Here is a 23,432-nt window from a genome sequence, read left to right as displayed (position 1 = left end):
TTTTTTTTTTTTTTTTTTTTTTTTTTTTTTTTTTTTTTTTTTTTTTTTTTTTTTTTGCCGTGCTTATCCATGTGTAAACAGGCCTGGGATATTTAAAGAAACATTATCAGGCGAAGTTTACAGCTTTTTCAGCACTAGTAGGTGGTGTTTCTTTTGAGAACACTGTATCCCCCCAATGCTCAGGGACATCTTTATTCCAGAATAACCAGATGGACTTCAGTCCCTCTCAATAAAATAAATAAGGGACAGTAATTCCCTCTTAGCACAATAAAAATTCAGCTGAAGGGTGATAAGAGAGCAAAACAATCACCCAGCTTTCACTTTACCTGCCAGTCTGTGAAATCAGGCCTTGTGTGTGAAGGACACAGTGCAGAACTGAACTGGAACTGTGCTAACACCCCTGCTTTGAGAACAAGTGTCCAGGAGTGGAATTACACTGAATTTACTGCACTCTGCATGCTGTGAATGACCCCCTCAGGGCCACACTGCTCCCCACTGCCAACACAAGGAGCTGTTCCTGGAATTCTGGAAACACTGATCATCACTCTGCCCTTCACCTGCTTTTGTTGCATTTTGCCCCTTCCATAACCAGGGATGAGTATTTTCTCTTCTCTTCACAATCAGTCTTTGAGTGCTAATTCCCAGCAGAGCACCTTCCCTAAAGGCTGATTATCCATCATTTACTCTACTCACCATCAGTGGGAGCAGGAGGTGCTCCAGCAGCCTCAGACCAGCGCCATTCAAAGGCTGCACAGGATTTTAAACTGGAAACACCACCACCACATGTTTGGATACCACAGCAGCACCATCACTTTCATTTTACTCACAGATCACACATGAATTCACTGTTTATGTGCCCCTGTTCCAATAAGTTCATTGCACCCATCAGCCTGACGTCAGTTTTGTTGTTGTAAATGCTTCCCAAAGTTTGCTGGCTGGAGAATTAGAAATTTCTTTCAAGGAAATGACATTTTACCTCCAAATTTTCTCACTCCCCCTGCCCAAGGATTGTGTGGTTTCCACTGGAACACCAAGGCTAGGATTGCATCCAGGCTCAGTGAGTGGATAATCTGGATAAACTCAGATAACAGCAACCAGCACTAAAGGCAGTGGCACTGAATCCTTTCAACAAAGCCTGGAGACCAAGGAATGGCAAGATTTAAATGCTCACCTGGAATCCAGGTTTGATCCCACTGGGCATCAGCTGGAAGTGCTGAAAGCTGAAGCTGGATGAATCCTGACTAGACAAGAGAAACCTATTTTGGGAAGCAAACAAAACTAACCACTGTAACTAATTCAAGGCTCAATTACCCATCTGTGGCAAACATTATTATGCAAGGGTTTGTGTTCTCCCAAACACTGTTCTGTACCTCGAACCAGAATCAATTCAAGCCTCACACTTTGCATTCAGCAGGACTTGGAATGAGATATCTGAATGGTCCCATTTTGTTTTACAGCCTATGGATATTTCAGTGTTTTTTTTTTTTCTCTTCCAGAAAGTGAAAAAATAGTTAAAAACATAATTCTTAGCCTCCACAAATTTTGATATATTTAGTCTGGATGACTCTTAAGGTTTGAACAGATGCTACTTTTCAATAGTCACATGAGTTACACTGACCCAAAGGCTGTGATAAATTCAATATAATGGCTACTTCAGATCTGGAGCACACAAAGGCTCAAAGCAGGACAGACACGAGGTTAAGTCTAACCCACCTTTCAGACTGAGAGAAGACGAATCAAACAAAAGTCCTGCTTCCAAAAGCACACTGAGAGCAGGAATAAAAATGCAAGACTTACTTAGAGAAAAGCTTCTTAGGCTCATCTGGCATGGCATGAAAGGGGCAAAGGTATGGGGAATTTGGAAAACCACACAGCACCACAAAAGCTTTACAAACTTCATCAGACCTGCAAAGTTTCACCCAAAACTCTTGGAAGGACAAACAGATTTCACATTTCTGCAGCACCACCCCTGGCACTGAAAGCAGCTCCCATCATGGTGATGATATTTAGATAATACTGCACTGAGAGAGGATCTTTAGGAGCCCTTCAGGAAGCTCTTCAGGACATAAAGCTGCAAGTTCCTGTCTTGTTCAAGAGCTGCAAGAATGCATTTTATGTCAGCTGGGCTCCTTTGCACGAGTCTGGTGCTCAAGGCTGAAGATAAGGACTTTATTTCATGTGTGAAGGACGATGTGACAGGGTCACACACCTCAGCCCGGACACCACAGCTCCACCGAGCCCTAGAAGAGGACCAGAGTCACATCTGGGGATCCCTCCCTCGGAGGATGCTCCAGTTCGTGTCAGGCTCTTCAGTGCCAGGCAGGCAGCACCTTCTCCTTCCCCAAAGTGCCCCTTCCTCCCGTGCCTGCAGGGCTGCTCTGCTGCCTGTAACACAAGCACTCTCATGCATATTGCATCTCCCAGCCCCGAGGAAATGAGGCACTGTCGAGTAATTAAAGCCCGGGGCTGATGACAGAGCCGTGGGAAGCAGGGCCTGGGTGTCCAGGCCTGCAGAGCATCAGGTGGGGCTGGGATCGACTCTCCAGAGCAATCCTAGCCTCCCTGTAAGCCACACCGGCAGTGCACAACAAAAAGAAGCCTTTAAAAGTCTGCCTGCAAAATGTCAGGCAACAATGGATTGGTAAACAACGTAGGGTTTCTCATTTCACCCCATAATTCTTTCCCCACCTTTAATATGACCTGGCTTGAAAACTTAAAGCCACCAGGACAGCCACTCCCCAGCATCTCTGCTTGTTCAGAACACAACCAGGGGACACACTGCCATTGTATCTCCAGCCTTGTCTTTGAAAAAGACACACCAGACACGTCAAGAAATCACGTCCTGAGGGAAAACTCAGTGCTCACCTCCAAGTGTGCAAGCAGGATTAGCACTGGTGGGTAACTGGGTGGTAATTAGCATTTTGCACAAGTTTAATTTGCTCTTTGCTCGCTCCACAGCTGCTTTTCTGCTCTTCACCCTCTTTAGGAATGAAAGGGAGGACTCCTGAGTGCACAGCATGGACAGGGCGAGTTCTCTGGCTGGAATATCGGTCCTGTTTGGTAATTCCTGCTCAGCCCACGGCTGCTACTCCTCAAACCTCACAGGACTCCCACCCTGTCAAGCTACAAGAAGCACTTCTCCCTTTTCCCTTGTGGAAAACGGGCTCCTAGACAGGTGCCAGACCAAGCAAAACTCTTTCTGAGCTGGCAGTGGCATTTTCACAGAGTCCATGGATTCCTGCAGCAGTGGGGGCTGGAGGAGGCAGGGAATCATGTGCTCACAGGCATGGGGAGGAAGAGGGGGAGGAGGAGAACAAGGGGAGAGAGAGAACAAAGTGTCAACATCTTAACTGGGACACACAAAGAGCCAGTTCTTGGTAAGAACTTAATCCAGGATTAACAAGAGGTCAGCTACCTCTGCAAGGAGACTGCACTAAAAGGAGCTAATTAGCTCTCCCTAATTGCACAAAAGGAACCACACAGAATTAAAGACATTCACCAGCAGCAGGTCCCACCTCACCCAGGAAACACAGCCCTACCTGTTGTCCCCAACACCAGCACCTGGAGAGCCAGGAGAAGTGCAGGGATGGATGGGAGGGAAAAAGGCTCTGGGGAGGTTCAGCATCAACAAGTGCTGAAGTGAGAGCTGGAGCCTCCACCAGCCAGGACAAGCATTTATAGCATGGCCAGAATCTGTCTAGACAGTTTCCTCATCAGCCACTGCAATGGGCTGCCCCAAATCCCTGAGGAAGCCACAGCTACCACTTCACAAACACTGACACCCATCAGGATGCTTGATGCAGCTCTGGCCTCCTTTAAATCAATGTGACCTCTGAAAAGGAGGAGGAAGAGTAGCACAAGGTGAACCAGTTTTTTTCCTGTAGGTTGAGGCCCAGAGAATCCCATCCCAACATGTGGATAAACATCAGGATAAACAGAGAGCACAAAGCATCACGGACAGGTAGCAGATCCCACCTGGAAGCTGCCAGTTTGGAATGATGCAGTGGGAAAGGCTGGCTGAGCTGGCCACCTACAAACCTCCTGTCTGGAATTTCTAACCATGTATTACAAAGACACTCACGCACCTTAAGTTCCCTGTCAGCCTCTGCTTGGTACTAAATCCATCAGGTTTTTTTCCTGTGGAGCCACTGCATGTTCTGTTCTCCTGCACTGGTGCATATTTTACCCCAGAAGCCCTTGCTCTGCACTGACAGATAATGGATCCAGCAGTCAGTGCACTTGAAAATGAAGATTAACAGGCACATCAATAACGCCAACAGATGTCTCTGAGATGGAGCACTAATAAAAGGAACTCCTGCATTTATTGGGGTTACAGCACTGTGCTGAGGGCTGGGAAGATCAGGCAGGCACGGGCCTGAGTGCATCTCAGCAGGATCAGCTCCCAGTTTCAGGGAGGACGAAGGGAAAAGCAGAACAGGTCAATGAGGGAAGGCTGCCCTACACACAAAGAACAATAACAGAAATGGGAGCTCACACTAATTACAGGTCCCTGTGAAATCATCACAATAGTGCCTCCATTATTTATCCTTTTCTTCCCTCAGGACAGAGTTAAATGTTATGTCACTGTACTTCCAGTGACACTGCAGGGGCAGCCAGAAGGCACGAGCAGCACCAAAATTTCACCTCAAACCCAACACAAACAAACGAGTTCCTGGGGTGCTGCTGGGAATACGAGACAGCCACCCCCTCTCTGCTCCCAGGAACTGAGCAGCAACCCTCAGCTGTGCTGCTCCAATGCAGGCTCAGCACAAAGGGAGAGCTCCCTGACATCTGGCTAAAGCTTCAATAGCTGCCATTGGGGAGAGCAGAATGAACATCAGCAGGGCTGGGCTGCAGAGCCTCCTGGTACAGACAGGCCCCATCCAGCACCCCTCTGCTCCCTATTCCCTGCTCTGCTGAGCTGGAATAGCTCACAGCTCATTCATAAAAAGAAGAAAAATTATCCTAATTATCCTAAAATGGTCCATGGTCCAGTCTCTTTCTCCAGCACTGGCTGGTGCAGTGTGTGCTTCTGCATTGTGTTATTTTGCCATTGCTATTCCAACTCCTCCATTCCTCGCGGCTGTTCCAATCTGTTTATCCAAACAGATACCAGCCCCCTGCAGCCTTCTGCACAGCACTACCCCAGTCTGTACCTTCAGATTTACCCCAATCCCAGTCCAAGTGCATCCATCCCTGCTCCCACTGACTTCCTTAACTTTGCTTGGCCCTTTCTTCCAGACTCCCAAAACCTGCTGGGTTCAACCCAGAACTCACCAAAACCACTACAGAGCTGCTCAGTGCTCAGCCCCTGCTCCCATGACAACAGAATATTTCTCCACTTTCAGCCTCCCCATCTTTTCCCCCCAACTCCTTCCACCCCGACTGAGATTCCCCATCCGGCTGCATCTCCATCCCAGCCCCGCATCCTTTTTCCCGAGGAACTGCCTGACCACAAGCACACACACAAATATACACACAAACACACACACACACAGAGGAAGGAGTCCCCCGCCTGCCTGGGAGATGAAAAACGAGGAGTTAAAGGATTCCACCACCTGTCAGCGCATCGCCCTTCCCGGGAGCCGCCTGCGGCTCCTCCCCGCTGCTCTGCCGGGGAGAACACCCCGGAGCCCCCCGGGAACCTCGCTGCTGCTGCTCCGAACCATTTCACAGCCGCCAAAGGAGCTGACAAAAAGATTCCCCGCTCTGCTAGCGGCTCGGCATGGCTGGGACAAAGCCGGCTTTGCAATGCGCTGCCCGGCTCTGGCAGGGACAGAAGCTCCCGGGGCCGCTGGAAGGATGTCCCGCATCACCCGCTTAACCCCGGCTGCTCCGCGCTGCTGTCACCGCGGAGAAATTCCGGCATTGCTGCTCTTCTCCTGCTCTTACCCATCTGTTCCGCCGCCCTGCACAGCCCTGGCACCCCGAGCAGGGATTTATTAAATATTCGGTGCTGCTGCACAGCCCTGGCACCCCGAGCAGGGATTTATTAAATATCCCCCTCCTCCCCGCCGTGCAAACCACCAGGGAGCACTTCTGTGACGACAAAGGAGCAGAGAAGTCAGCGTGGACATAAACATCCCAATTACCTCGAAATTCCACTTCCTCGCTCCCACAAAGCTCTGGGTTTTCTCCCTGAGGGGCTGCTCACCCTCCTAAACCTCATCAGGCAACACCAACCATCGATTTCCCTGCTAGAACAGCAGGCAGCAACAGGAAATTATTTAGAATAAATAGAAATATTTGCCTTCAACACTCGGGCATTTCCAAATACAAACTCTGGGGAAGGCCCATCTTCTGCACGGAGGTTCTACAATGCAGAAGGTGATGTGACTCATCTTGAAAGTGTATATAAACACACTTTAAAAACCTGTCTGGGGAAAAATAAACAGAGTTTGTGCCTGATTCCCGTCTGGGAAAAGCAGGAACGCGACCCTGCTGCTGTCCTTGGGTTTGTAGCTGCTCCAGGCAGGTGCAAGAGAGGAAACAAAGCCATGACCAGCAATTTAAAGAATTTAGAAAGGGAGAAATCAACGCAGATGGACGATGGGGAAGAGCAGAAAGCAAATGAAAAATGTTCCTGCAACGTGACATAGGAGCAGGGGGGACTGATGTGACTCGGAGCCCATCAATCACACCTCATGGAATGATGAAATATTTGCTCTGTATGATCAGCTAATCCCAACCAGGAACACGTTAGGAGGGTGGCAAACAAGCAGAAAGATTTTCTTACGGAGCAATGAGTTCAAAGGAAAGCAGCAAAAACATCACGGCACTCATGAGGCTCATTTGTGAAAACAAACTTCAAGGGTAAACAAAGTGCAGTGGTCAACAAATATTTGAAGAATGTAAATATTGGAGAGAAAGAGAAGCTGTATGAAAAGGTTTGGGTTGTTTTGGTTTGGGTTTTTTTTTTCTCTTTGAACAATGAGCAATGGGATTATATGAAATTGTGGGAAAGGAACAAGGCTGAAGTCAAATCCTCGCACCCAGGAACAGAAGTGGAATAAACTCATTCACTTGTCATGTTCATAAACAGCAAGAAGTAACTGTTTATAAAAGACAAAACAGAACCACAGGACCACAGAATATCCTAAACTGGAAGGAACCCACAGGGATTATTGAAATCCAACTCCTGGCCCTGTACAGGACACCACATTGGCAGGAGAATGGATCAAAACCTCAATAATATCACACTTTCTTCAGTCTCTAATTTTGCTTTCCATAATTTCCTTTTTTTTTTTTAAAGGCAGCAGCCCAGTTTGCAGCAACACAGGACTCTAAAGGTTTGCAGTGCTTGGTGTTAGGGCTGGTTGAGTGCTGCAATTTCAAGGATTGTTTTGATTTTGCTGCATTTTTGTCCCCAAAACTTCCAAGACACGCACAGACATCCACGTGATCTGGAGTTCCATGTGGGAAATCTTGCAAAGTGACATCCAAATCATCCCGAGTTCCTAATCTGGGCTGTGATCCTTGAGAGAACAGATGTCCTCAGGATAATTATGGAACCTCCAAACACGAGCCAGGCACAGGTTGTTTTGGGACAATTATAAGGATTCAGTTTGTGGCTTTGGGAAGTCCCCTGTGGGAAGTGCAGGGGACAGGGATGGATGTCTGCATTTCTCATCCTGGCTCTCACTTCAGCAGAGTTTGCTCTCTTTGGAAAATTGGTTAAACTATAACAATTTTTTGCTCTTCTAAGCCAAGCCTCCAATAGGGAATTAAGACACAGCTATTAATAAACACATTAAAAGGAAAAACACCTTTAATCTCCATGTGCCTCATCTGCAAACCAGGACTAATTCCACTTCCTTTCTTCTGCCCTTTGTCCATCTTGACTATTCAGGATGGAATCTCTTCCCACAAACTGGATGAAAATCTCCCAGCACAGCAGATCTCTATTTTCAAGAGCCTCTTTTGCTGTAAAACAACACCATTTTAGAAACAGTTCTATTTCCCAAATCACTTGTGCTATCAGCTGCCTTCAAAACAGAAAAGAATCCATGGGGAACTTGTCCTTCCTGCTGGAAAAATAATACAGCAGGTATTTGAAGCAATGATGCAGCTTTAGTGCCCCGGAGCAGCCACTGAATATTGTTCAGGTTCTGCAAGCCCTGGCCTCCAGACACATCCTTCTTTCCTGGCCTACAGCTAAGCACGGCTTTGCCTCCCAAACCTCACTCCCAAAATGTGCATCAGGTTGTGCATCACATTCCTCTAACAGCTGACAGCCCTGGAAAAAGCCAAACTCCATCTCTGAGGCTGCCCAGCCACAAACCAATCTCCTCAGGAGCAAAAGGCTCTCCTTTCACATCTCCAGAGCTGCTTTATTTCTGGTCCTGCGGGGTCAGAAATACCCCAAAATTACAGCTCTGCCTCTCAAGCTGCTCTGTCTCCAGGGCAAAGCTTTTCATCCACAGCTCCTGTGTGTCCTCACTGCTCCAGGGCTGAGACCTTGCAAATGATCTCTGCAATCCTCTGGCCTGGCCACCTCCTTCTCCTGCCCTTCAAACACTGCCTGATTTGCTCAGTATTTCATTAAGGGAATGACTCTAATTAGAGGGAGCTCTTCTTGAATTAAACAAATTGTGTGTTCCCCCTCCAGCTAATTTTTTTAGTTCCATGCACTTATCCAGGCATTTCTTCTGTTACCAAATCTTTGTTACCCCTCAAAATGCACCTCCTTTTCCCAAAAAATCTTTTTTTCAGTCCACTCATTTTCTCCTCCATTTTTCTCCTTCCAGTTCCAAGGCCTGAAATTAGCTGTGGTCCAAACCACATTCTACCAAACCTGGTATTCTGAGTGGTTTGAAAATTATTCAAAATATATACCCCAAATATATATAGATACCAAAATATATAGCCCAAATATATGAATCTGAAAAAAAAACCCCACAAATTCCTCTGTCTCTGCTCCTCTGCCACTTGCATGGAGCGGCTGTGACATTGCCAAAGGAGAGTGGCAGCATTTTACATCTTTTTTTAGTTGGGAAAAAAGCAGAGCATCTGCCCCCAGATCACTTGGCTGTGACCACAGAGAGCATTCTGTCCTGGAAAAATGGTTACAGGGGAATAAACCACTGGAAAATGTAAAATATAATCAACAGCAAAGGCCTAAATCTGGCCAAAAGAAAAACTTGGGGAAATGAGAAGCTCAGGGAACATTCCAGCATCTTGTATTTAGCATGTGGCTCTTTTCTTTCCAGAAGAAAATTGAATTCTGTGCAGCATTTTGGGTTTGGTGTCTCCATTTCCTGAGCTTGGATATGGTATCCTTGGATATATTGTTACTGCTATATTGCAACTTTCATAATTTACTTCAAACAGCCTCAAAACCCTGAAATTAGTAGTTACCAGTCATAATAAGCATCAATTAAAATAATAATGGTATTAAGATGAACTTTCTAACTCAGAGCCATTCAAGAGAAGGTTCAAGCAAGACAGGAGCTGCTCAATCAACCAAAGGAACACCATGAATTGGTTAAAATAGAGAGAAATCTGAAATTTCAGCTGGAAAAAGCAGAAGAGGTCTTGACCAGCACACAGTGATTCTGTCAGGAGGCACCACAAGGGTTTTTTGATGGCAATTTTTGCCTCTTTTCAGGCCTTGTCCCTGCCCATTTGCTGAGCAGAAATGAAGCAGAATTTCCAGCTATGTGAGTGCTTCTCCTCAGTCCAACACAACCATCAACACACACGGGGTGAATCAGACACTTAAGAAGGTGGGACACTGTCCAACACCTCCTTCCAGCACTTGTCCCATGAAAATCTCTGCCCCAGGCAGAGGGAGATGGAAGGGAAGGCTGGTTTGCCTCATTTTTCAAGCAGGGAAAGTGGGGAAGAGGCAAAATCAGGATAAAAATGGTCAATGACAGGTCCAGGGCCTCTTGTGACTCTCAGCTGCCACAGCCAGCACCTTCCTTCCCTTTGGAGCAGTCAAACAGCACCCAGCAGCCTCACCTCCACTTTTTATCTCTTCTTCACTGAATTTCCCACGTTTTCAGGCTTTTTAGCGAGGAGGAGAATCTCCAGAACAGCCCCACTGCTGCCTCATTCGCCTCAGCTCCAGGCCCTGAGTGAGCAAAGGCTGCAGAATTCCAGAGCCATTCCAAGCAGTTTGCCCCCTTCAATTGACATTTCTGAAGGACTGCAGGCAGTGAGCAAGGTGATCCTGCATCTGACAGGAGGGGAAGGCAATTTCCCAGCAAAACAAACGATTAGGATTCCATTAGCCAAAATAATCTGCAGCCCGAGGAGAGATCTGGGGAGAGATTCTGGGTGCTGGCAGCGAATTCTGCAAAGTGCAGCTTCTTCATGGGCTAAGTCAAAGAACTGCTCTGTCTGGCTGTCCTCAGAGAGGTTTCAATATGCACATATATATTAGAGAACAGAATTACAGATGTTGATCCAAATTTAAAGCAAAACTCGTTGCCAGAAGCCAATCCCATAAGAAACAAAAATATTAAAGGGGTGTTTTTGCCAGTCTCAGATGAAGGGCTTCAAAACGCTTTGGTTTTATTTCAGACAGTCTCCTTCCACTGTAATTTCATGCTTTTACTAAAATAGAAGCTGTGTTTCACAGGCTTGCCACTGCAGGTATTAATCCAGTGTGGCACTGTGCAGCCCAGGACAGAAACTGGTGCTGGGCTGATCCTGCTTCTATTTCTGCCTCTCTTGGTGCCCACGAGCACGGGAATTGTGTGCAAAGCTCTTCTTTGACTTTAGCACACTCAGATTAGGCTCCTCACTGCTTCCTAGGGCTTCCCACTATGGAAAATGGCAGAAAAAATAACATCAAAGCCAGAGAAATTAGCACAAAACCTGCTAAAGACCCCTTAGTGACTGGATGCTGCAGAACCAGCTACAAAAGCGACCTGCCAACGCTGCTCCAAGTTATTCTTCCAGGCACCTGGCATGACACCTTCCTGCTGGAAAAGGATAAAAACTGCACTTTATGGACAGCCAGGATGTTCAGGATGTATGGCCAGCTCAGAATGTTCTGGATGCAGGGAAGACCAGTGACCTATTAATGAGGTTTGCTCTTCCTAGCGCACCGCCAGCGAACGGGAACATTGTGATTCCTCAGATCCATTTGCAGAATTCATAAGGAGCTAAGGCCTCTCCCTTCCCAAACACCAGAGCCATATTTATATGTATGTGGGTCAGCTCTGGTGGTTTTTAGCCGAGGATCATCAGCACCTATTTCTGCCCCCTGAATAAAAGGCACAAAGGAAGATGTGGGCGCAGAAGAATCAATGAAGACAGGAAAGACTGAAAACACAACACCTGAACCTGTAACGTGAAGGTCGAGCGGCACAATGGGCACAGCAGCACAATTCTGGAACTTCAACAGAACTATTCTGTGAAGCTTCTCCAAGAATTGAGGAAGAATTGGTTTGGAAATCCAATTTCATTTGGGATTATTTGCAGTGCCACAGGATAAAGTTCACTGTCGCTGCACACAGCAGTTCTTTCAGGCTCTGCAGCCTGGGTACGAAATGGGAAGTGATTTAAGCAGCTTCATCATTTCCCTGGGTAATCAAGGAGCCACGAATCCCAAACACCCACGTTTGTCACCCCTGCGTGTCACAGCGAGGACTCGAAGCCTGGAAGTGAGGACAGAGCCATCCCTCCTTCCCTGTCTCACCAACCTGTTATTTCACAGCGCTAAGAAGTGGCAAGGCTGGAAGAGCAGAGCTGGTGGGATGAGTGTGAGAGCTCAGGAACCCCTCCCTCCCCTCTTCCAGCCCCTGAGACACCCATTTCCAGAGGCAGGGGAAGGGCAGGGGTCAGCCTGGTGGAGGCACAAAGGGCCCCTGCAGCCGCAGCCTCCAGAATGCAGAAGTGAAACTGCCTCAAGTCAATCTTCACTGCTCCCTGACATCAAACAACTTCTAATTTTAGCTCTGCTGTTCTATAACCCTACCTAGTTCCCATCCCACCCCCACAACTACATAATAGATCCTTCCCTCAGATAAGTAGGGTGTTGGAACATTGAGAGGTTGTTGGTTTCTTTTTTTTTTTCCCTCACCCACAGGCACTAGGAGAAAAATGAATTACAGATTTATTTTTAGTGGAGCCTTTGGCCCTTATTTTCTCTGCAGGTTCCAGATCACAGGTTCTGCAGCTCAGAACTATTCCAACCAACACAGCAGCACAAGCAATGCAGAGGGAGCCACAAAAGAAGGAAAATCAGACGAGCAGAGTTTTATTCAGTATCCCATTTATGGGACATCAAGTTCAGCTACCAGCTTGTTTCTGTCCCTGCAACGCTCTTCTGGCAATAGATTCTCATTTTTCATCAAAGACCTAAATTAGTTTCCATCTCTGCTGGATCATGAACTCCCCAAAACTCCTAAGAAGGAAGAGCAGGGCAAGCAGCACGGCCTGAGATGGAAGGGGAGGGAAAAGCTGCTGTGGTTTTTTGGCTTCCTGAGATTTAAAGCTGGAGGCCTGGCTGATTGCAGTCCCTGAGGAGCTGTGAGATAACAGTGATGTCAGCCTGGAGGCAGAAGCCCTCTCTCACAATACCAGCTCACAAAAAACACCATTAAAACACAAAAATGCCTGATTAAAGCAAGACAGCAGACTGTGATGAGGCAAATCGCTGCTGTCATCTGTCCTGACAGCATCCTGGGGGGCTGCAGCATCACTCCTGCCAGCAGGACGCTGTGCTGGAGCGGTGTGACGGCACAGCAGGGCCTTGCATCACGCCACTGTCACCCTCTGATGTCACCCAGCCCCTCTGGCTGTCCCCGGAGCTGCAGCCAGATGGGGATGAGATCATTTTGGGCAGGAGGAGATGGGGAGCTGCAGGAAATGCGAGGGAGCAGCAATGGGCCGGGATGGAGCCAGAGGTTCCCTGACACCCCTGACTGTGGGATTTGGTGTGATCAGACAGCACAGGATGGATGTGGGGCCTGGAAACTGGGAAAAGCAAGTCCCTAAGGGTCAGAGCAGGCTGCTCCTGCTGACAGCTCTGTGTCCCTCCCCGGTACAGACAGAAATCATGTGTCTGGCTCCGTGAGGAAATCTGGGTTAACCCCAGCCATGCCGCTCCCGCACCAAGGACCAGAGGATTTGTTTGTATCCCATGCACTGGATGGTTTTTTTTCTTTATATTAACACTAACCCTATAAACTCATTTTGTATCAAGGCTGTCCAGCCCACATTAAACACCCCAAGCATTGTGTTCATTCTGTCCTTAAATCTGTGCTCCTCCAACCGATCCAGCACAGACAAACACAGAGATTTGGGCAAAGCAGGACCTGAAATAACATCCCTAACTCACCCTCCTGTGCCTGGATATTGCAGCACAACCAAATAAACAAAACTGTCTGTAAATATCCTCCGGGGAACAGAGTGACAGCTGCAGAGATCCAGAATGCTGTATAATTAAATAAGGCAAGCAATCAGAATATTTGATTTTGTGACTGGGACGAAGGGGGATGCTGAAGAGGCTGGGGTAGCACTTGTCCAGTGACTCCAGGAGAGCCAGGGGAACTGATCGGGATCTTTTTGGCACCCTGGCAGAACAAAGGGCCCCAGGACTGCCCAGAGGAGCCCGAGGGATGGAGAGGGAAGAGCGTCACCTGCTGAAGCCAGGCCAGCACCTCCTCCAGCCCTGTAATCTGCTTATGTCCCCAGGAATCCTCCAGCAGCCTCCCCGCTCAGCTGCCAGTCCGCACCATCACCAGGATGCTCCAGCGTGAGCTGTCAGAAACGCAGGGATAAACCAGGAACACCAAAACTCCCCACGGTGAGATCTCCCTGCTGGCTTTGTGGGCAGGCAGGGGAGGGGATGCAGTGGGGGCCAGGTCACTGCAGATCTGCTCCATCCCGGCGTTTCCAGCATCTCCAGCACATGCTTTGCTCTCCTGGTACTACACTGAGCTATTATGCAACTCCTCAGCCCAACTGCACAGCACAGAAGGCAGCAGAGCACTGCAAAAGATGGGCTTTTTTTTTATTTATTTTAAAAAAAATAAAAAAATAAAAAAATAAAATCGTGTAGTATTTTCAAATGCTAATATCCGTATCATTTGTACAGCCTGTGAGAGACAGAGCCATGTACACACAGGGAAAATTCAAAGGCTCTCAGTGTAATTAAATAAGAGACAGAATTAGAGAAATTAGAAAAAGAAATGACCTATTGAGTCATCCCTGGCTCGGGTCTGTCCCCTGGGGGCCAGTAGAAGATGCTTCCTAGTTCCTATACTGTAGTGCTTTTATTTCTTACACAGGAAAAAAAATAAATAAATATAAAATTAAAATAGCAACTATAAGTAAAATAACAAATGTAAAATAACTTCACTGTTTTCTCACACTTAACAGGCGAGGATCTCAAAGCACCACATTCATCCTGATGCAAACCAGCGCACTTGAGAGGGAGGCTGTTATTTCTGCGATTATTTCCTTTTTCATCCCAGAAAATAAAGGATTAAGGAAAAGAAACAGGCCTTCCCTTTGCTCTTGTCATCCAATTCAACCCAAATTACAAAGTCACATTCCACTGTTAACCGTGGAACCGTTCCCATCTGATAAAGTTCTGGTTAAATCAATTTCATCATCATAATTCAAAGCCTATTCATTCCAACTAAGTGGCTTTGACTTACGGGAAATTTAAAATAGTTTTGATACACTCAGGATTCTACGCGAGCCTTTAGTGGCCAAGTTTATATTATGTTTATATACGGATATATAATGGTATCCTCTATTACGTAAATATATATATATTTACCTACCCCTGTAAAATACAAACTTGACCAACAAAATACATTTTAGACACACAACCCCCCCGAGCTTTATCAATCCCTTTTCACCCACGCAGTGTTTTCTTTAGCCAAACCCGGTGAGTTTCCCCCCAAAACACCCAGGAACGATGAAAGAATTCAGGAGCACTCGGGTACCTGGCTGGCAGGAACGGGCTGCGCTCTTACAGCCGCTGAGGAGCGTCCCCAAAAGCCTCTATTTAAAGGACAAGCCGAGCAGGAGCCATTCCACGCACGCAGCACCCAAAACATTGCTTTATCCCCGCACCTTTCTTCGGCGAAATCCGCCCGTGTTTATTTTCCAGCTGCCCCCGAGCCCGGGTGATGCGGAGCGAGGCCGGGAGATGCAGCCGGAGCTCAGGGGGCTCAGGGCACGGCAGAGCTGTCCCCGAGCCCGGGTGATGCAGCCGGAGCTCAGGGGGCTCAGGGCATCTCCCTGTCCCCGAGCCCGGGAGATGCAGCCGGAGCTCAGGGGGCTCAGGGCACGGCAGCTCTGCCCGGCCCAGCGCCGCATCCACCGCCGGAGCCTCTCCCGGTGCCTCCCTCCCCGCCGCATCCCGCACCCACATCCCCCCGGCCGTGCCGCAGCGGCCGCAGCAGCAACTTCGAGGAGCTCATCCCTTATTTTAATTTTTTTTCCCCCCATTTCGGGGAGGGGGCCACAGCATCATCCCCCCCACACACACACTCCCCGCACCCCCTTTTCCCCACCGCGCGCTTACCAGGCGAGCTTGAACCCTTTCATTAGTACAGCCACGATAATCCGCTGCCCGTGCCCTTGTCTGCCCACTGAGAGCTCCAGAGGTCCCAGCACATATTGGAGCAGCCCCGGCGAGCGTCCCGCGGGGAGCGCCGAGCCCCATGCGCCGAGCCCCCCGCGCCGGGGCCCGGCCGCGCCCCGCGCCCCCGGAGCCGCGCCGAGGCTCGCAGGGCTCCCCGCAGCAGCAGCGGCAGCGCCGGGGGCTGGGGCTGAGCCGCCCCGCTGGCTGCTGAGCATGTGCAGCAGCGGCAGCAGCGGGCCATGGCACCGCCAGCGCCCGGCCCCGCTCCGCCGGCCGCCCCCGGAGCCCGCAGCCCCTCCCGGCCCCGCGAGTGCGGGTGGGCAGCGAGGAGAGCCGAGCCCCAGCCCCCCCTGCCAGAGCGCCTTGGCCAACCTTGGGCGCTGCCAGGGATGGGGCAGCCACCGCTGCTCTGTTCCAGGGTCTCACCTCCCTCACAGCAAGGGGTATTTCTGATTATCCAATCTGACCCTCATCTCTGGCAGTGTGGAGCCATCCCCCCTTGCTCTGTCAGTCCGTGCCCTTCATAGCAAAGAATATTTGCTATTATCCAATCTAACCCTCATCTCTGTCAATGTGAAGCCATCCCCACTTCCCTGTCAGTCCGTGCCCCTCACAGCAAAGAATATTTCCCATTATCCGATCTAACCCCGCTCTCTGGCAGTGTGGAGCCATCCCCCCTCGCCCTGTCACTCCTCGCTCTCATGAAAGCCCCTCTCCAGCCCTCTTGAAGACTCCCCTCACTCCTGGCCCTACTTCCCCACTTGTGAAATCAGTTTCTGGGGCCAGCAAGAACAGAGGGGAGTTTGGAAGGCCCCTCATACTCGTGGGTTGGGTTCCCTTGGCCTTTTCCTGCAGCAAGAGGTTTCCCTGCTTTTCTCTTGCAGCACTTTTCCTCTCCATGCAGGAGAGCTGGAGGAAGAGGCAGAGCGAGCCCCAGTCCTCTCCTCCCTCTGCCAGAGCTGTGGTGTTTGGTAGTTGATGCTTGTGGGGGGATTTGCCAAAGCACCACGGCAATTCCCTGACTACCCCAGGGCAGGGATGAGCTCTTTCTTCAGGCCAAAAAAGAGAATTCCATCCCTGGTGATGCTCTGGAAGCTGGGACATGTAAGCTGAATTTCCCCTCTTACAATTTGTACCCGTTTCTCCCTGTCCCATCTCCAGTTCCTGACAAAGATCCATCCCCTCTGCATCTTCCCGAAGGGAAGAGCATCATCCCCCCCATGCTCACCTGGGAGCTGTGAAAACTGACAGAAAACTGAATTTCCTAATGGAAAACCGAATTTCCTAATGGAAAACTGAATTGCCCAATGGAAAGCCAAATTTCTTAATGGAAAGCCAAATATCCTAATAGAAAGCCAAACATCCTAATGGAAAACCGCATTTCCTAATGGAAAACCGAAATCTTCAGCGAGGCAGGAGCCAAGTGCCCTCTCTGGAGCTGAGCTCTGGCACTCGAGGAGCAGGAGAGCCGCTGCTGCACCATCTCTGACCAGAGCAGAACCAGAGTTCTGCCCCCCACAGCAGCAGCAGAGAGCCCCTGCACCCCTCACCCATGGGGCAAGGCCTGGCCTGAAGGGAAAAGTTCCAACTATTGCATTCCCAGCCTCGTTTCCTGCAATAGATGCTGCTTTTCCCTGGAATTCTTCCACTCATCTCACAGCATCCGAGCACAGCCTGCTGCTCCTGCACACAGCTTGGGAGGGAGCGGGCCAGGGTGCTTCAAATAACTTTTAATTTCATTATTTCTACGTAAAGTGCTTCAAAAAGTGAAGCCTGGGAGTGTCCAGGGATGGATCTCTTATTCCACACAGGGCATTCTGAAGGGGTTTGGGTTGGGATAGGATCAGTCTGGGTTATAAATCCTGCAGGAATTCATCAGTTTTAGGAGAGGGAGAGGAAAGAGAGCAGACAGCTGTGTGTAAATAAAGATTCTACTCTCTTGACGGGCTTTAAATGGTATTTTGTCAATTTTTCTTGCACTCACGCCCCCATCCCCATGGCTGCAGATATTTATGAGTGGACTGACATGAAAACCTTCATCTGTAAAATCACCACCTTTGTTCTGTTCACTGCTCGGGGGACAGGAGGTGCTTGGGGCAGTTCCACAGCTCTGTCCTGGTTTGCAAAGCTCTCAGAGATGTTTTTCCAAGGAAACATTGGCATTCTGATCCCCTTTGGAAAGTGTGCTTCTTTGCTTTCCTACTGGGCCTAATAACAATAAAGATTTTTTTTATTCTGACTCTCCCAAACCCAGAAGAGATGAAGAACAGCGAAGTTCCACTTCTGAACTCAGCAGAAAATCACTTCTGGAGGGTCTGGATCATTCCAGGGCGGGTGAAATGAAACAGCATCTTGGGCTGAAGTTTGAGAAATTGAGGAAGGAACACTGAAATGGGGAATTCTGCAGGAGAGCCCCAGGGCAGGTGGGGAGATCCCAAATCCCTGCCTTGGGAATTTGCTCCCACAACAACTTTGCAGTGCTTTTTTTGGTGTATTTCCAGACAAAAAAATGCAGTCATTTAACCATAAAATTGGGCACAGGCCTTTCCCCAGGACAAACAGCATGGAAAAAACACCTTCAAATCTCACCCCATGCAGACTCAGCCCTTCCTAGGTCCCACCTACAGCAGCTTGGGCCGGGCTTTGGGCTGGGCTTTGGGCTGGGCTTTTCCCCAGCAGGAGCTTTGCTACTGTGGCCTGCAGGTTTGTCAAGGAGGGAGGCAAATCACAAATGCTGTAAAATGGGTCAGGAGACCTGCAAGCTCGGCAAATCTAGGACAGACTAATGCTGCAGAGTCACATGTTTGGAAATCAAAGCTCAGGCAAGAAAGGTATTAAGAGATAAGCAGTCATGCACTTTTTCTTTTTCTTTTTTTATCCAAATAATGTGAGGGGTGGGGAAATTATCAAAGGATTGCTGGGGAGGTGTTTGTTTAAATGGCTGGCTGGCCACCTCTGGAATGTGCTGTCCAAAATCCTCCCTGCAGGAGCTCACAGGGACTGTGATATACCTAATACCCCTCCTCAGGTATTCCCAATCCCAAATTCTGGCTGATCCAGCTGTGCCAGCTGCATGGACAAACCCTTCACTTTCCCCCCCCTTAACAATTCCTGTGGGGGAGGAAAAAAAAAAAAAGAGAAAAAGATATTAAAATTGAAATAAAGCAACCCAAAAGCAGCTTTAGGTATGGGGAGGGATGGGATGTGCACAGCCACCTCCTCAGAGCTAAGAATACCTATCAGTCACATGCAAGATGAATTCCAGATTCATTATCTACCTACTCCTTCCCACTTAAGGGGAAAATGGGAAAAAAAACCCAGTCAGAGCTGTGGCTGGAGGGGTCCAAACCCATTTCTGGCCTCTGTTTTGGAAAGGGAAGCCCTGTAAATCCCTGGCTTCTCACTGCTCTGGGCAACTGCAGGTTGTAATTCAGGAAATGGTCGTAAAAAGCATCACTGATGTATTGTTGGTGTGTATAAACATCAGTTTAAGTGGCAAATATCTTTCAGGATCATCTTTTGCATTCAAAAGAGTTTTCCCAAGCCATTGGTATTTTGGTAAAAATTCTTTTTCCACACAAAATATTAAAAATAGGCATAAAAGGGTAAACACTGGGATTCCTTAGAGTTTCGTTTGATGTTTTGTGAAAATAAACTTAACAGCTGAGCTGAACAGCAGCTCTGAAAGATGTGCAGGTGTCCTCACAGAGCCATAAATTCATATTTTCACCATTTTCATCCTTCATACAGGATGTTAGATCAGAAGTTCATTTTCCCCTCCAGCCACAAAGGCTGTAAATCCAATGATTTTATTGGAATACCATTTGGATTGTTTGGGGGAGGGAATCTCATTTTTTAATTAGATGCATCATTTGCTCAGAACAAACGATAAATAATAACAAGACAAGTTCATGTGGTTGTGTTGTCCTGCCTCATCCCCGTCCTTTCTCCCAGGAAAAAATTCTCATAAACTTCAAAAAGAATTAAGATAATTTGGACCTTGGCCTCGTGCCAGTAACATTTTGAGTATTCCTGGTCCAGATCAAGAATTCCATGAATAAAACCTCCCTTGGGGCTCCTGGGTGCTTCCAGCACCAGGCCAGGAGGAGGAAATCAAGCAGCAGCACACACACAAACACTAAAAACAGCAACAAAGCCAAAACCAGGCAGAACTTTCTCAAACTGAAGAAAAACTTGGGAGATCAGGAGCAGCAGAAAAAAAAAATAAATTAATATTTTTAAAAAAGGGGTTGGGAAAAAACAAAAAAAGACCGGATGTTTTCCTGACCTGAAAGTACAAACTGTCAAGGCCTCATGAATTTTAAAAGTTAGGTCTGGAATACACAAAACCAGAGTTTGTTTTGGTTTGGTTTGTTTTTTTCCTGGCCCCCTACTTGGATGAAAGGAACACTGGATGGTGCTGTCCAGATAAAGCAGAGGCAGGAACATCTGCACGAAGGGACAGGCAGGAAGGAATTAGGGCTTGGTGCTGGAGGGTAAAAAAAGGTAATTTGTGCACAGGATTTTGCCACCGCCCCAGTCAGGGCCTGGGGGGAAGCTGGAAGCACCCACAGAAGGTAAAAGTCACACAATAATGTTTAATATTTAGCATTATTTCGTTCACACACAGCTGTTTTGTCCTTCTCCCCTCTCAGACACTTTTCCAAGCAATCCCAGCCAAGTGCTGCCTGCTAAAAGCCAAGGAAATCATCTCTAAAAACCTCTGTGATGCTGTGAAAAGGCACCTTGGCTGCCTTCACTCAGCAGAGGAACACGTTTCCCTCAAGATGGAACCAGTAAATCAGCTTAAATCTATTAAATCTATTTAAATCTATTAAATATCTCCCACATCCACATTAAATATCTCTCCAACATCCAAAACTTCAGAGCATTTCCACGTGTGTGTTTGCAGGGCACAGAGGCAGCGTGAGAGGAGCTCACTGATTTTAAAATCTTCATTTCACCTGGGAAACAACCCCTCCTTTCTCAAGAAACTTCTTGAGAAACTTCTTCTTCTCCACACTGACCTGATTTTCCCCCCCTTCTGCAAGAGTTTAATTTGTTTTTCTGGGGGTTTTGCTTTTATCAGGCCAAGCACAGCTGGAGGTGACCCAGCCCCGTGTCCCTGTCCCAGGGCAGCTCCCCAAGCCCACCAACAGCTCTGAAAAGCCCCAAGAGGAGGATGAATGATGGATTAAAACAGCACTGGTTTATTTTTTGGGGGGGTATTCTCTGGCATGGCAGGAAATGCCAGTTCTTGATGATGGAAGGTGCCTCAGCAGAGAAGGAAGCAGCAGGGTGACACAAATGAGAGCAGCTGTGACGGAATAATCCTCACTTTCCAGCCACTTCTGGAGCCTTCCAGCATGAGGAGACAAATCTCTTCAACCCCAGAAATTCCTCCAGACTGACCCCAGCAGAAATTAAGCAAAATTAACAACATCCCTGCAATGCACCAAACTCCTTACAGGGGTAACTTTCTCAAAATTAGCGAAGAAAACAGAATTTTGGGGTTTTAAATAAAGAATTGGGGACTAAACATCAGCACTCACCAAGGTTAAATCCAAATAAACCTGTGCACACTACATAACTAATTCCCAAGTTGTATCTGTTATAGAAGGTTCAAACTCAACTCAGTTTTCCATCTGCCCAAAAAGATAATTAGATTTTTTTCCACTACATTCACACTAAGATGGTGCTTTCACACTACAGGTCACATTTCCCTTTAACTAAAACCAAAAACTACAAAAAACAGGTAGAGAGAAAAACAATGTTCAAGTGACTCTGTTGTTTCTGTCACAGAAAAAGTCTGTTTTCCAACCCAGAGAAAAAACTGAGTTCCCCAAAACGCCACCACAAACTCCAACTGAAATGCCACAGACCCTTCAGCATCCTCAGTGGGGTTTTTTCCCAAGCCCAGCAGCTTGAAGAGGGTTTGCAGAAGTTGTGGTTTCAGCAAATACGATAGTTCACCTTTATAAAGCAACATTTATCCAGAAGCACATCATCCAATTTATTGATAAACGCTTAAAAAACTCAAAACCTGCATCAAGGAGCAACCCAGTCCCAGGGCAAAACCTTTCCCAGCATCATCCAGGCTCCAGGGAAGTGGAACTGAAAAGGGTGGGGTGTTACAGCTGGATAAAGGACAGGGAAAACTCAGCTTGGATTCCAGCTGAGTCTGAAGAGCTCCTCATGGGAAACAGTGCAGGGGTTCCTCGTGGAATTCTGTGCCCAGGAGGGAGTTTTTCCCTGGAACACAGCAGGCCACATGGCCATGCCCGAGGATCCAGCCTCAAAAGCAGGGATTTATAATTATTTATGCCCTTCCCCACTCTCTGCAAGCCATGGCTCTCCCCAGCCATGCTGAACTCCATCACTTGGTGAGATAAAGCCTCAAACACCTTTTTCAGACACATCCCCTGCACTTTAACCCTGCTCCGATCACAAGGAGAGTCCAGGAAAATAAACCTTGGCTCTAAAGGCACTGTGCCATGACGTTCAGCCACTCCGTGGTGCCAGCCTGGTGCTTCCCAGGCCTCCCAGCCATTCCCACCTCACAAATCCATCTGGATCCACCCAGTTCCACTCCCAGATTTCCACAGGAAAGCAGAACCCACAGCCCGGTGAAAGCCCAGCACAGGCAACAGAGAAGCCTCACAGAAAAGGGTGGATGCATCCATAAACTCGAATTACTTTCTCGCTTGACACTCCCCCAACATCCTTTCCAAAAAACAAAACAAAAAAAGAAAAAAAAATAGTATAGAGGCTGCCAGAAGGAATTTCTCCTCACAGAACCTTCTCTGGGAGTGGAAAGCTGCCCCTAAAGCACCATCTAGTGTCACTGCCTCATCCAGCAGCCGAGCCAGCCCTGCCAGCATCCCTGCTCCCACCTCACATCCCACGGAGGGACCACAACCCCCAATTTCCCTCTCTGCCACCCCCAACCTCCTCCTCCAGCATCTCCTCCAGCCTCACCACTGCAACATCCTCCCAGGGCTTAAAGCCCGTGCTCAGCCCAGCAGGGCTCTCCCAGCAGCAGGGAGGGTGGGCCAGGGGCAGTGAAAAAGGGTCGAGAGACAGAGTAAGAAGGTGCCAAGCGAAACCACTTACGCACAGTGAGGCCGGCAGCATTTCCATCCTACCTTTGCTGTCGCCATATCAGACGTCTCCATGCTTTCTGCTTGGCCTAGCAGTGAACGAGAGCATCGGGGGAGAAGGGAGGGAGGCAGGGAGGGAGGGGAGAGAAAGGGAAAGTCAAAAGAGGATGAAGAAGAACAGGCAAACAACTTGACAGGAGGATGAGAACAATGAAAGTCGCTTAGGGGTTGGTCCCAAGCTTCTGCCCCCACCCTGAGAAGGGCAGGACAAGCACCCCAAGCAGATGGCCCCAGGTCAGGAGCTTGTTTGGAGCCTGGCACAAGACCTGAGTCACTGCCATGCCCCCGACTCCTCCCCGCTGCCACCACCCAAGGGTCGAGCAGGATGCTGAGGGACACAGAGGACCCTGCTCCTGCTCCCAGCTCCCTCTCCAGGCTGAGCTCTGCGGGGAGCAGGGGAACAGCCCAGCTCATCCTCAGCTCATCCTCAGCTCATCCTCCAGCTGGCTCATCCTCCCTCTCACCCTGCGGGAAGGGAGAGTCACACACCACAACCCCCCAGGCGGGCATGTCAGGAGTCAGGAGGAAGGGAAGGAAGCAGGTGGGCTCTGGGCAGTGCTCAGGTGCAGGAGGAGCGCTCAGACACGAGGGGGATGGATGTGGGGAGGAAAGAACAGAGTGAGGGGGGACAGGCAGGCAGGTGAAGCAGCGCTGGTGCAGAACAGCCATACCCGGGAGCGTGTACACTGAGAGGTGCGGCACAGAACGGGGGGCGC

At 48.6% G+C, this 23,432-nt stretch overlaps 1 protein-coding gene across 6 annotated transcripts in view; it reads right to left on the bottom strand.

The window, feature by feature from the left end:
• Nucleotides 1-23,432, bottom strand: part of GRAMD1B (GRAM domain containing 1B) — a 91,424-nt gene that overhangs the window by 44,483 nt on the left and 23,509 nt on the right. Inside the window, exon 1 of one of the 6 annotated variants that reach the window (XM_015649732.3) lies at nt 15,497-15,629. The exons of the other annotated variants lie outside the window; for them this stretch is intronic. Coding sequence (XP_015505218.1) covers nt 15,497-15,519 — 23 coding nt within the window. The 5' untranslated portion in view covers nt 15,520-15,629. Of the gene's footprint in view, nt 1-15,496; nt 15,630-23,432 lie in introns of those variants that run through there. 6 annotated transcript variants of the gene reach the window in all.

This window comes from Parus major, chromosome 24 (genome assembly GCF_001522545.3).
Source record: "Parus major isolate Abel chromosome 24, Parus_major1.1, whole genome shotgun sequence".
Taxonomy (NCBI): Eukaryota; Metazoa; Chordata; class Aves; order Passeriformes; family Paridae; genus Parus; species Parus major.
Note: the sequence above shows the minus strand (reverse complement) of the source record. Positions and strands in the feature narration are given on the sequence as shown.